The following is a 14372-nucleotide window of genomic DNA, read 5'->3' as shown; positions in this document are numbered from 1 at the left end:
TCATCTGTATTCCCACTCATCTTAGCCCTGTCATACTTCTTTTTCTTTAATGCTATACAATCTCTGACTTCCTTTGTCAACCACTGTGGCCCCTTCCCCCTCTTTGAATCCTTCCTTCTCATTGGAATGAACTGCTTTTGCATCTTTTGTATTATCCCCAAGATTATCTGCCACTGCTGATCCACTGTCTTTCCGGCCGGGGCATCCGCCCATTTAACTTTGGCCAGCTCTTCCCTCAGGCTCCGTAGTCTCCTTTATTTAATTGCAACACTGACACCTCTGACCTGCCCTTATCCCTCTCAAATTGTAGATAAGAACTTATCATGTTATGATCACTACTTCCTAATGGCTCCTTTACTTCAAGATCACTTATCAATTCCTGTTCATTACACATCACCAAGTCCAAAATAGCCTCGTTCCTGGTTGGCTCAAGCACAAGTTGTTCCAAAAATACATCCCTTAGACACTCCACAAACTCCCTATCCTGGGGTCCAGCACCTACCTGATTCTCCCAGTTCACCTGCATGTTGAAATCTCCCATACCGACTGCATTACCTTTAGCACATGCCAATGTTAACTCCCTAATCAACTTGTACCCAATATCCACGCTACTGTTTGGGGGCCTGTACACAACACCCATATTCCTGTCTACGATAGAACGTATACCCTGATACACTCAATTCCCAGGCCTGATCCCCTTGCAGCCATGTCTCCGTTATCCCAACAATATTGTAGTTCCCCATTTTCATCTGAGCTTCAAGCTCATCTGTCTTATTTCTGACACTACGCGCATTCATGTATAGAATTCTGAGCCCATTCCTCCTCTCTTTGCTTAAAACACTGTCTACTGTACCTAACCCAGCTCCTTGAACTTCCATCGGGCTAATTGCACCCTGAATTTTGATGACCTTCTCAAGATCACCCAAACCTTCTACAAGGTTTCTGACCAACCCTCTGGATCTGGATCCCTGCCCCCTGCACATCTAGTTTAAACCCCCCCGAGCAGCACTGGCAAACACTCCTGCATGAATGTTAGTACCCCTCCGGTTCAGATGTAGACCGTCCCTTCGAAACAGATCCCAATGTCCCTGGAACAAAGACCAATTATCCAAAAACCTGAACCCTTCCTTCCTGCACCATGCTCTCAGCCTCGTATTGATGCGCATAATCATTCTATTCTTCGCCTCACTCGCACGTGGCACAGGTAACAATCCCGAGATTGTCACCCTGGAGGTCCTGCCTTTCAGCTTCACTCCTAACTCCCTGAACTCTCTAAGCAGGACCCGCTCACTCACCTTACCTACATCGTTGGTCCCTACATGGACCACTACATCTGGGTTCATGCCCTCGTTCTCAAGAATAGCCTGCACCCGATCTGAGATGTCCCGGACCCTGGCACCAGGGAGGCAACATACCATCCGAGACTCCCGATCTGCCCCACAAAATCTCCTATCTGCCCTCCTGACTATAGAATCCCCTAAAACTATCGCTCTCTTCTCTTCCCTCCTCCAGTTGTTCTTCAAATCCTATCATACCCTAAAAGGATTCTTTCTGCTCTTCTGTAAGTATATTGTGGTTATCTAAGTTAGTGGTCATTAGTTACGAGGGGCACGGTAATAGGTCTGGTGTTTCAAAAAAATATTGCTTTAATATATAAACTGATGAAAGACAACATACCATTCCATAAATATAAGCCTGCTGCACACTTAAAGTCAGAGTCCTACAAATCGTACTGCGTCTGATTCATTATCACAGACAGGACAACCCATAATCACTGTCTGGATATAATTTTGCAGGATAAACAAGAAAAACACCATATTTAATAGATACAGCCATTCCATATGTGTAACGTACAGAAATCAATAAGTGAAAAACACCAGAAATAAGTTGAATTAAAAGAGGAAATAGAAAGAATGTGGAACATGAACAAGGTATGCATTATGCCAATGGCTATATCGACAACTGGCGTCATCACAAAACCACTACAAAATAGTACTAAGCAATTAGGACCACACAGCAGAAAATAAATACATCTTCCGAAAGCCACAATATTAAACAACTCTAGAATAGTTCGAATGTTCCTATCAATTAAGAAATGAGTATGCCTGGCTAGTTCCGTGCCTTAGGTTTTAACAGTTCAGGCTGAGGAAAATTACAAATAATAATAGTTATTTATAAAGAATTTTCATCCAGATAATGTCATTCAAACTGCATCACAATGGAAAATAAAAGACAAAATGTTGTCAGTTTTAAGCAAGGTTCAATAAACATGTTTTGAGCTGGTGTTTAAAAGTGACACCAGAGTCTGCATCACTTGCGCAAGGCTTAGTCTCATAAGTCAGACATTTACACAGTGCTGTAGCTTTAGATGTTGAATTCTATAGTTTAGGAGCATAGTTCAAAAACAAAAACCCTGACCTGCCAATGATCCTTTGGCCTTCTACCTTATTGTCTGCCTGCACTGCATTTTCTTGGTAACTGCAACACTGTTTCCCTGTACTATTCTGTTCTGTATTCCCTTGTACCGATGTGATGAAATGATCCATTTGGATCAAATGCAGAAAAGTTTTCCATTGTGCCTCGGTACATGTGACAATAATAACCTAATTAACAGATTTGTTGTTGTCAATAATACAGAGCCCCTTGGTAGCTTATGATTGTTTTACCCAGGGGTGGCAGGAGGGATTGGCTCCCACGACCTATTACATGCTCCTAGTGGCATGCAACTCAAATAGCCTCTGACAACCAAGTCCAGCTCCTGGCTTTCAAGTGTAGTTTAGGTACTAACCCCTGCGGAAGCCTGTCTTCCGACAGCAGAAAGGGAGAAAGGCAGGATACTGACACCTTACACTAGTCGCCGGGCAGATGGGTCTCGGCAGCCGTGATTGGCATTGGTCTCTGCCGTTCCATTGTGTTTCTCGGATACGCGGAGAGCGGAGCGTGCTTCATGGGCAACAGCTTGCATTCCATATCGTCGTGTCCTGGCTTGTGGATCAAGTCAGCTGGGACACACATCCATGGTCAACCCTGACTGACAGGGGCCTTATAATTCTATCAGACTGATCAGTAGCAGTTGCCAAGACTTCACTGCCCTCCTGTCATTCTGATGAGTTATTGATCCATGATTCTCTCTACAGATGCTGCCCGAATTGAGTATTTCACGCATATTCTGCTCCCGTTTTGATGCAAGAGCAGTGGACACCTGTGATTCCCCAGCCTTGCCAAAATGCAGTGACCTTCTCTCCAGATCAATGTTAACCTCATCTGATAATGATGCAAGCAATGCTTTAAATATAGTGAAATGTTGTAATGGGAGTGCAGTCAGAATTGCAATCGGATATCAGGGGTATGTCCACTTTCATAAGTCATGAGTACCAGAACATGAGGATTGGACATTTTCTGGGACATTCACCATTGTCAGTTCTGGTCTCTGTGAACAGAATTTTACTTTCTGTCCTAATATCCATAGAAGCATTGAATTAATTCATGTAATCTCAAACACTGAATATTGAATCACCATAAAGTTCATCACCATTGAGCCATTTAACACTTTGACTATGTTTTTGTTCCCATGGAAGATGTTCAACAGAAACACAAGGAGACTCTGCGGGAACAAACTGAAACACTGAGAGTGAACACGATCCTGATCACAGAGAAGGTGAAGGTTTTCCAGCTGGTTGATCGATACGCTGAGCTCACGGTCATTTCTACTGTTCGAGATCGGACACTGGTGGAACATGAACTGCTGGCAAGAGGTAGACACCATGAAGAATTGAGAGCGAAACATCTCCGCAGAAAGCTGGAAAAAATCAGGACTGATCAGTTGTTCCAGAGCAGCTTTTCCCGGAGTAAATCCAAATCTGGGAGTTCGGCAGCAGTGGCCGGAGTCCCAGGAATCGGAAAAACAACAATGGTTCAAAAGATTGTTTATGATTGGGCCACAGGGAAAATATACCAACAATTCCAGTTCATCTTCAGTTTCAAATTCCGGGATTTAAATGCCATTAACTGTCGAATAAACCTGAAGGAACTGATTCTGGATCGATATCCTTACTTTGGGAATACCCTGAGAGAGGTTTGGAAGAATCCAGAGGGATTGTTGTTTATATTTGATGGTTTGGATGAATTCAATGACAAAATTGATTTTGCTGGCAGTCGGAGAGACACATGCACAGATCCTGAATTCAAGTGCAAGGTGTCTGAGATTGTATACAGTTTAATCCAGCACAAGCTGCTCCCAGGGTGTTCAGTGCTGGTGACTACCCGTCCCACTGCATTGCATTTATTGGAAAAAGCAGAGATCAGTGTCCGGGCTGAAATCCTGGGATTTGTTGGTGAGGAACGGAAGGAATACTTCTTCAGGCATTTTGAAGATCAGACGGTGGCGGAAGCTGTTTTCAAATACATGCAGGAGAACGAGATCCTGTATACCATGAGCTACAACCCCTCCTACTGCTGGATCCTTGCTCTGACACTGGGTCCCTTCTTTACACAAAGAGTCAGGGACCCACAGCGAGTTCCCAAGACCATCACCCAACTGTACTCCTACTATATTTACAACATCCTGAAAAACCACAGCCGTGCGATTGAGAACCCCCGTGATGTGTTACTCAGGGTTGGTCAGATGGCCTTCAGAGGAGTGTTCGATAAGAAGATAATATTTACAGATGGAGATTTGATCAACTACAACCTGCAGCCTTCCCAGTTCCTGTCTGGGTTCCTGATGGAACTTCTGGAGAGAGAGGATTCTGCCCAGTGTGTGGTGTACACATTCCCACACCTCACCATCCAGGAGTTTGTAGCTGCAGTCGCACAATTCCTGAATCCTCATCCCGGGGATATCCTGAAATTCCTCACTGAAGCTCACAACGCTACGGATGGGCGATTTGAGGTATTTCTCCGTTTTGTTGCTGGTCTCTCCAACCCAATGACAGCTCGGGGCCTGGAGGAGTTTCTGGGTCGATTTCCTCATGAAACAATCTGCCGGGTGATTGACTGGGTGAAGGCGGAGGTTAAACGCCAGAGTGGAAACACAAGAAGTCAATCTGGTAAAAGGAGGCTCCTAAACACATTGCACTACCTGTTTGAGTCTCAGAATCATGGACTGGCTAAGGCCACACTGGGATCCATGAAAACACTTAAATTCTGTGAAATGACACTGACCCCGATTGACTGTGCGGTCCTGTCTCATGTCATCAGACTCTGTGATAGAATAAAACTCCTCGACCTGTGGGGCTGCCGCATTCAGTATGAAGGAATCCAGCGGCTGGGACCCGGGCTTCACAAGTGCCAGGAGTTGAGGTAACTTGATTTATCTCTCACTCTGAACAGAGAAACTGTTCCATTGTGTTGTTTCAATGTAAAGGAATTTGGGTTAAACTGTCTTAAATCAGATTGTGAAGATTTGTGACAAATGACCAAGGTATCGGTCAGTAATTCCCCAAGGATGGGAGGGTCTGTGGTTTCTTGTGAAGGGCTGTTGGAGATTTCATCAGATCAGTGAACAACGGCCATTGGCTTAATGGTAGTAAATCACGGAATGGCTGTGTTTCTCTCTGCCTGTGACACATGCATTGACAATGTTCCTTCTCACTGTTACTGACACCCAGACCGACATTGACTGCAGCAGGTGGGTCAGAACTTCACACCCCCTTCCCGGTGAGGGTCAAGAGACCATCAGCAGACTGTCCCAGTGATAAGGAAAGAAATACCATTGTGAGATTGTCCTCCCCTGCCCTTCCCTGTGTGTGACTTTCACCATCACTCCACCTGTTTGACTTTGCTCACTACCAGATACCCAGATACCGATTGTGGGCCTCAGTTCAGACACTCCCCTCCCGTGCAATTTACTTCTGCATTCTCTTATCTTGTGTGATTATCTTTTCCCATTGGGATCTTTCCCTGTGGGGTCTCACTTCCCCATCACCCCTTCCTCCTGTCGGATCTCTCTTCCCCGTTCCCCTTCTTCCTTAGGGATCTCTCTTCCCCATCTCCCTTCCTCCTGCAGGTTCGGTCTTCCTATCCCTTTCCTTCAGGTGGGATCTCATTCACCATCTCCTATCGACCCTCTCCAGTTCACAAGCCTTCTTCACCGTGGGACTTCCTCCTATCCTTCGGCCTTGCCCCTTCCGACCCTGTTACATCAGGAACACTTTTCTAACCATCCTGGGAAGGAGATGAAATATGTGAAGTTTACATGATCACACCGACGGACTAAATTACTGACATTCGGTGAATACCCTGGAGCTGGGCAGTGAGGGACATTGACAGTGATGGGAACACCGATCAGTGATTTACTGAAGGGTTTAATGGTTCCTGAAATATACGAGTGGGAGATATTCCTTTAGACCCACGGTTTGAATTACTTTGTTCATCAATTTGTCTGTTTGTGTTTAGATTTGGGGGCAATAAACTGGGAGATTCAGGAGTGAAACTGGTGTCTGAGGCTCTGAGGAACCCGGAGTGTAAAATACAGAAACTGTGGTAAGTACCCGACTGTGGGAGATTGTGTTTACAGTCACTGGGTGTTTGACACTGAACGTTAATGTGATCAGTAATTGTCTTATTGATAAACACTGGGGATTTGTACCATCTTTTGTCTCTGTGTCCTTCACCCTCACTCTCTCTCATATTCAGGCTGAGTGAGGTCGGTCTCACAGATTCTGGTGCCAAAGATTTCGCCTCCGCTCTCAGTACAAATCCAATACTGACGGAGCTGATCCTGAGTGCTAATGAGCTGGGAGATTCAGGAGTGAAACTGGTTTCTTCGGCTTTGAGGAACCGGGGGTGTAAAATACAGAAACTGGTGTAAGTAACAGACTGTGGGAGATTGTGTTTACAGTTACTGGGTGTCATTAATGTGATCAGTAATTGTGCTACTGATAAACACTGGGGATTTGTACCATCTCCTGTCTCTCTGTGTCCTCACCCTCACTCTCTCTCTCTCATCTCCAGGCTGATCGATGTCGGACTCACAGATTCTGGTGCCGAGGATCTTGTCTCCGCTCTCAGCCGAAACACATCACTGACAGAGCTGGACCTGGGAAGAAACTCGCTCACAGACCGATCTGTCCCCACTCTCCGGTGCCTCGTACTGACTCTCCCGAGTCTGAAGCGGATCGGGTAAGTGTTTGTGTTAATGTTCAATGTGATTAAAATATCAGCGGATCCGCAGGTTTTCTGGTGATATTTGTCTGTGAGTGTTGTTGAAGCATTAACCCCGGTCCCCTGTTACTGACACTGTTGTGTAATCTGTTTATTTCATCTTTATTCCTCCATCTGTTTCAGGCTGGCGTACAATCGGTTCACTTGTACCGGGCAGAAGGAACTGAGATCTCTGCAGGAACCCAGACCCGAACTGACTGTGATCTTGTGAGCAAATGAATGTGTGAACACCCCTGCCTGCAGGATGGGGACATTTTGCTGATTCCCTACCCTCCCCTTTAACTCCCACTGTCCCCTTTAGCTCCCACCCTTACCTTTAATAGCCACGCGCCAGGTTTAAGTCCCAACGATTTTTACAGAACTGGCTCCAGTCCCACGGCCCACAACATTGCAAGTGATCCCAGTCCCGCAGTGACGTATTTCCACCTCCTGTCCGGCGGTGCTGCTTCCGCCGGATGTTCACGTTCGAGACTCCCGCACCTGACCCGGGGAATTACGCGGGGATGGTGGGTTTCAGTCTGGGACACCATTGATGACGTTAAGAAATCCCTCGACTTTATCCGTGAAGAGGTGAGTACACTGAAGTCTGATGTCATGCAGATTAAAGGGACTTGCACGGACCACGAGAAGAGAATTGAGACTTTGGAGCTGAGGCTGAATGAGGCCAAGTGTTATCAGAGAAGTTGCAATCTGAGAATCCATGACATTCCAGAGCAAACGGATAAGATATTAAAAATAAAGTAACTCATATATGCCAAGCAGTAGCTCCTCAGTCCAAGGAGGAGATTCTACTACAAGTGGATGTTGTACATCGTCTCGGTAGGAGAAGAGGGGATAAGAATCCTCGGCTGACCATTATTCGATTTCAAACAGAACCATGATGATCTGGCATGGAAACAAGCCAGAAATATGAATACTTGCTCTCGCAGAGCCTGCGGATTGCTGAGGACCTGACTGCAGCTGAGCAGTTGGCCCGACAGAAGCTGTGGCTGCTAGTCGAGGCGGCTGGAAAAGATGGGAAGCATGCTTTCTTTGCTGAGACCCGAGCTTTCATTAATGCAGAGATACAAACAGAACATGTTGGTCTGGCAGCTGGTCTACTACCTCTACTAATATTTGAGTCTGGTCTTTGTTTATGTAGGACTGGGATAGTTCTTTAATTATTAGAGATGAAGAATTCTTTTCATCTCTCATAAGACTGTCTTTTTCACTTTTTTCTCTTATTACCAGGGGTCTTAGACACAATGTTAAATGTAAGGCTTTATTCTTTTTCTTAAAGCAGCATAAACATATGGACTTCTTTTTAATCTAAGAGTCACACTCTGTGACTAAAGACATTAAACTATGGAAATCCTGGTGGGGGAACGATGTTTGGTTTTCACATGGTTCTGGACATTCTGCAGGTGTTCTTATTCTGATGTTTAATTTGAAAGGGAATGTTTTGCACTCTGAGGTGGATATGAATTGACATTTTTATGTTCAGATTGTTCAATATTTTGGTAAAATGTTTCTTATTGCTAATATTTATGGTCATAATATTAGAAATGATAATGATGGATTACTTGAGATTTTGGAAAGAAGTTTTGATTATTGGCTCTCTAAATTTCCTGATGCACTTATTGTTACGGGAGGAGACCTTAATAAGGTATTAAATGAAAATATTGATCGATGGCCACCAAGGCAGTGCTCTACTTATAATAACTTTACTAGCTTTATTCAGAAGGTTAATGTGATAAATATTTGGAGAGAGCACTTTCCTGGATTTAGAAATTATACTTGGACTAATAAATCTATTACATGCATGTCTCGTCTAGATTAATGGTTACTATCCGATACCTTAAGAAATAATAATGTCACTTTTATTTTTTCCCCTCACCTTTAACAGATCATAAAGCTATCCACATACAAACTGCATTATCTTCATCTGAATCCAATTTGAAATCTTATTGGAAATTAAATAATTCCATTTTGGGGCATGAAGTTGTCTCCTTGCACATTAAAATGTTGGCAACCTACTTTTTGCTAAAGCGATGGGAGAGAATAATTTCTCTACAAATTGGCAACTTTTAAAATTTGAATCAGCCAAATTCTTTAGGAAATACAGTAGTGATATAGCAAAGAAAAGGCAATTGGAAGTACAATTATTGATCGCAAAAACAGCAAATTTATGTGAATTGTTTCCAGATAACCTTTCAGGGAGAGATAAAGCAGAGCTGGCTTTGTTAAAGGATCAGTTAAGCCATTTTTATTTTATAAAGGCAGAAGGTGCATGTGTGAGATCTAGAAAACAATGGCTGGAAGAGGGTGAACAAAGTACAGCTTATTTCTTTCATTTCGGAAAACAGCGTGCCCAATTCAATTCCATTCAGCTTAATATTGATGGTGTGATTACAGAGGACTTTTAAAAAAAAATAGCAAAATATTGTTGTTTTTATAGTATTTTGTATAGCTCAAAATGTTGTGAATCATCTACACTACATTTCATAAATGATATTGGTATTCTTAGGAACCTGTCCAATGATCAGAAAGACCTGTGTGATGCTTTTATTACCTTGGGAGAAGTTAAGGCTGTCATTTTAAATTTAAAAAACAATGAGTCGCCATGTGTGGATGGCCTGACTGCAGAATTTTATAAGATGCTTTCTGACACCTTAGCCCATTTTTACTAAAATAATTTTACTAAAATTATTTTTAGAATGTGTTGATAAAGAATTTCTTCCTACTTCTATAACACAGGGCCTTATTAGTTTAATTCCTAAACTGAGAAAAGATAAATATTTATAGATAATTGGCGTCCTATTTGCCTTCTCATAGTGATTATATAATTCTGGCCCAAATCTTTGTTGCTTCTATTCCTATGGCTGTTAGTCTTTGGAATAGTTGCTTTGGGAATCTGAGGTGGATGATTATTTGGAGCTTATTCATTTTTTTTTACTGAGGAATAAAATTAAAGAAATTTCCTTTGAAGTTATCCATAAATATTATCCAACCAATGTTTATTTGATAAGGTTTAGTTCTGATATTGAAGCTAACTGTTCTTTTTGTGGCTTATGTATATCCAGAGGATTTATTTCATCTGTTTTGGGATTGTGAATATGTTTAAACATTTTGGGTTGATGTTTGTCAATTTATAGAGCAATGTATTAATGTGGATTTTACTTTCCGTTTTGAAAATGTTTTATTTGGGTTTATTAATAATACCAAGTCACATATAGATCATGTCTTTATCATAAATCTTTTGTTAATTTACAGTAAAATTTATATCCATAAATGCAAATACAGCAATAAGAAACCTTCATTTATATTTTTTATGTCAGACTTCAAGCTATACATTCATACTCTTAAAAACTTCCCACGTCCAGGAAGCTGTAGAGACTAGACAAATTTATCAACGTTTCGGGTTATTACTTAAGTGCTTTTATTTTGAGACTCCTTTTAGATATAGTTCCTGCTGTCCAACAGTATTTAGAGTGGATTTTCTTTTTTATTTGTAATTTTAAAGTTAATGTGTTGCTGTTTATGTGTGATGCCCTGGCTTTGTTAGCATATGTTCAGTGTTCTTGTCTTTGTATTCAATAAACATATTTTTATTAAAACTGCTCATATGGATGGGTTTTACAGAGTTATATGCAATTGAGAACAATCCCGCTGAGGCAATTAGTGTGGTTGTCACATGAGAGACAAACACTGACATTAAAGTTTTCTTTCTTCTCACACTGTCACTGTGTCATGAATTTTTCTCCTCAAGGGATGTATCAGTTTAAATCTGAATATAATATAGGGTTACCATTTTTATTTCCAAGACGCCTGGCTTCAACTACTGAAATAGGACATTTTCCGACGAGTTTTGTTTCAAACATAGGCTACCATCTTGAACAATCAACATCGACAATCAACTTTAAACAGATTTATTTTGTCACTTTCAGATTAGCACTTCCACCTGTAATATTGGGGGCGGGACTTTAGCTCTGCAGGTAAAATTCAGTACACCTTACTGAACGGGGAGGTAGGATCATTTTTCCCCTTTCACTTGTTCTAGTCATTTCGAGTCATCTGAATGACAAATGTCGCAAATAACAGTTGATCAACAACAATATTCCAGGGACCTTTGATAATAAAACGTTATGCGGCACATGACTTTAGCTACGGTCTGTGGACAGATTGATGAACGTTCGGTTCTGGATTAGCAGAGAGTGGATGGTTGATTGCTTTTTACTGTGACAATTGTACTGCACGATTGTGGTGTTAGGTCCGTTGTGCTTATCATGTATTTTAATGATTTAGATGCCGATGTAGAAAACAGAATCAGAAGAATTGCGGACTAGTTCTGGGTTGGTGGCGTTCTTACAGCCAACGACTCTTTACAAGCTTGTAGCTTGATGTTTACTAGCTGAGAAATGGGTGAAAAAATGCCAGAAGGAATTTCATGCAGGCGTGTGAGGTGGTCTGCGTTGTGAGGAAAGATATAACAGGTTAAGTAACAGATACTGAATAGGTGGAACTTAGTATGCAGTATTTAAAAAGAGTCTCGGGAATATAGATCGCAGTTCCAGGAAACCGGCGTCACCGGCAGATTGGCTCATAATGAGCTCTAATCACAATGGCCTTCACTGACTACAGGAGTTGCGACATTATAGTGAAGCTGTACAACACGTTGGTGAGGTTGTAGATAGAATATCGAGGTTTGTTCTGATCCGCTACCTACGGTTTTGAAATGTCAATAAGCTTCAAAGTGTGCAGCGATAATTTGAAAGGAAGAGTTTGGGGACTGAGGACAAGAGTTAGAGGGATAGGTTGAATAGGTTAACCATTCACTGCAAGAAAATGAATGGAGATCTTACAGAATTATATAAAATAGTGAGGGTTACAGACAAGGTGACTGCCCGGAGATTTTCCCATCCTCTGAGTGAATCTACAACCAGAGCTCATAGGTTTGGGGTGAAAGGTGAAATATGCAAGGGAGTATGTGGTGAATCCTATTCACTCAGAGGGTCGAGCGAGTGTGGAAGGAACTGTCAGCGTTAGTGGTAATTGTAGATTCAGTTGTAACGTTTCAGTGAAGGTTGTGGACGTACCAGGATGACAGACGGACAGAGGATGCATATAAATGGGCCAGGGAGAAGATCACAGCGGGATGATCTGGATGGGTGGAAGAACCTATTTCTCTGTCATAATAATCTGTCAGCCCATAACTATCTATTTCCAATATCCCCATTAAGTTTCTTCTAATTTTCGTCACCAGTCTAAGTATGAGCAGAACAGAGGATGTGTTTAAGCTCACATTTCCTTCTCCGCTTGAATTACAAACTATGCTGTGCCTATTGTGCTACTCTTACCGATGAGAGATCCAATACCTCCTCTTGTCCAGGGACAAGGTACAGAGCAGCCGCTCCTCTCTCACACGCAAGGTGTGTTACAGAACAGCGAGCCACCGGCTGCTCATCAGTTCCACAGGCACGGACAGTAGAGACAATCAGTCACACAATAAGCCCAAGATTCGGATAGACGTTTCAATTTTTCCATTGTATTCTGTCCACAGGGTTCTACAGGCAGGGACACACAGACCCAGATCTTATAGCTTTCAGCACATAAGTTACAGGGAAAGATTGAACAAGTGAGGTGTTTATTCTTTGTAGCGTAGATGGTTGAGGGGGGACTTGATAGAGGTATTTAAAGTAATGAGGGGATAGATAGAGTTGACGTGGATAGGCTTTTTCCATTGAGAGTAGTGGAGATTCAAACAAAAGGACATGAGTTGAGACTTAGGGGGCTAAAGTTTGAGGGTAACATGAGAGGGAATTTATTTACTCAGAGAGTGGTAGCTGTATGGAATGTGCTTCCAGTAGAAGTGATAGAGGCAGGTTCGGTGTTGTTATTTAAAGCAAAATTGGATGGATATATGGACAGGAAAGGAATGGAGGGTTATGGGCTGAGTGCGGGTCAGTGGGATTAGGTGAGAGTAAGCGTTCGGCACGGACTGGAAGGGCCGATATGGACTATTTCCATGCTGTAATTGTTATATGGTTATATGGAATCACTCATTCAGTTGGCTGCCCAGAGGACTCCTATGGAAGCCCATTGAACAATTATATTCTATATAAAATATTAATGTTCACTAACCAAATTCGCCGAATTTATACTGACCACATTCTCTGCTATTTCATGAAAGAATTATCCTCGATTTTTTTTCATTAGTTCTGCGTTCCATCTTCGTGGTTGATATACACAGAGCAATCAATTATGAGGGTACTTTAAATTGGTATTACAGCAGCATGTGTTACTATTGTTACGTACCCCGTAACTGACTGTCAGAGCAGCAAAGATAGAAGTATCCGTTGGAGTCTGGTGGTACTATATTCACAAGTATTTATTAGTAAAATAAGCAAAACAATATCAATAATGCAAATATACATATAACCCAGGTTAGCAATAATAAACCTAAAAGTGTAGGAATAATAATAAGCAATAATAAACAAGCTCTATCGATGTCTAGGGGTAAATGAATTGTCATAGAAGAGTATAAAGTTCAGTTCAGTTCATGAGTGCTGAGGTAGTTATGGTTGTTGTGTTGTAATTGTTGGAGAGAGAGAGAGAGAGAGAGAGAGAGAGAGAGAGAGAGAGAGAGAGCGAGTTGGAACAGCTGCGGTAGGCAAACCTTTTGTGGCTTTCTTAATCCGTCGTGTCGTTGTGGCCATTCAGTTATGACCCCTCCGTCCTTCAGCTAGACCGTTCGTCTGTGGTGGACTCGTCACTCTGCCATGAGAGGACACACACACGTCCCCACCGGCCCTGCTGTCACACCGTGAGCTTTAATTGACCGATCTTCTGATTCGGTCTCCGAAACCCCCACCTTCCTTGTGGGTTCACAACACTCAGTCAGTGTCCACTGGTATGCCTGAAGGGTGTCTCTCCAGACCTGTCTTTTATCCCAACTAACGGGGTATCAGCTATCCATCAACTCTGAATGACTGTGTCCGTCAAATCAGGCCACTCTTGCTGTCTCCTGAGGAATGTTAACGAGAAAAGTAAAGTCCTTGTAGTGAAAGGTAATTAATCCAGGAAGATTCAAAATACAATAAATCAACAATCTCTCTCTCCCTCTTATTTGTAGCAAATGTTCGTGCCTATGTTTTGTCTCTCTCTCTCATGAGCAGCATAGCAACAGCAATAGTTCATGGTTCTCGGGGGAGGGGATGGTTAACTCTGCA

General features: G+C 42.4%; 1 protein-coding gene across 2 annotated transcripts in view; it reads left to right on the top strand.

Moving 5' to 3' along the window:
- LOC132407270 (NACHT, LRR and PYD domains-containing protein 3-like) overlaps positions 1-10765 on the top strand; it is a 40150-nt gene extending 29385 nt beyond the window's left edge. For both annotated transcript variants that reach the window (XM_059993526.1, XM_059993528.1), the window contains 5 exons: positions 3579-5301; positions 6397-6483; positions 6637-6807; positions 6955-7122; positions 7288-10765. In XM_059993526.1, coding sequence (XP_059849509.1) covers positions 3579-5301; positions 6397-6483; positions 6637-6807; positions 6955-7122; positions 7288-7375 — 2237 coding nt within the window. In that variant the 3' untranslated portion in view covers positions 7376-10765. The remainder of the gene's footprint in view (positions 1-3578; positions 5302-6396; positions 6484-6636; positions 6808-6954; positions 7123-7287) is intronic.
- Positions 10766-14372: the final 3607 nt, after the last annotated feature.

The sequence above is a fragment of the Hypanus sabinus genome, chromosome 18 (assembly GCF_030144855.1).
Source record: "Hypanus sabinus isolate sHypSab1 chromosome 18, sHypSab1.hap1, whole genome shotgun sequence".
In the NCBI taxonomy this organism is placed as follows: domain Eukaryota; kingdom Metazoa; phylum Chordata; class Chondrichthyes; order Myliobatiformes; family Dasyatidae; genus Hypanus; species Hypanus sabinus.
This window is presented reverse-complemented; position numbering and strand designations above follow the sequence as displayed.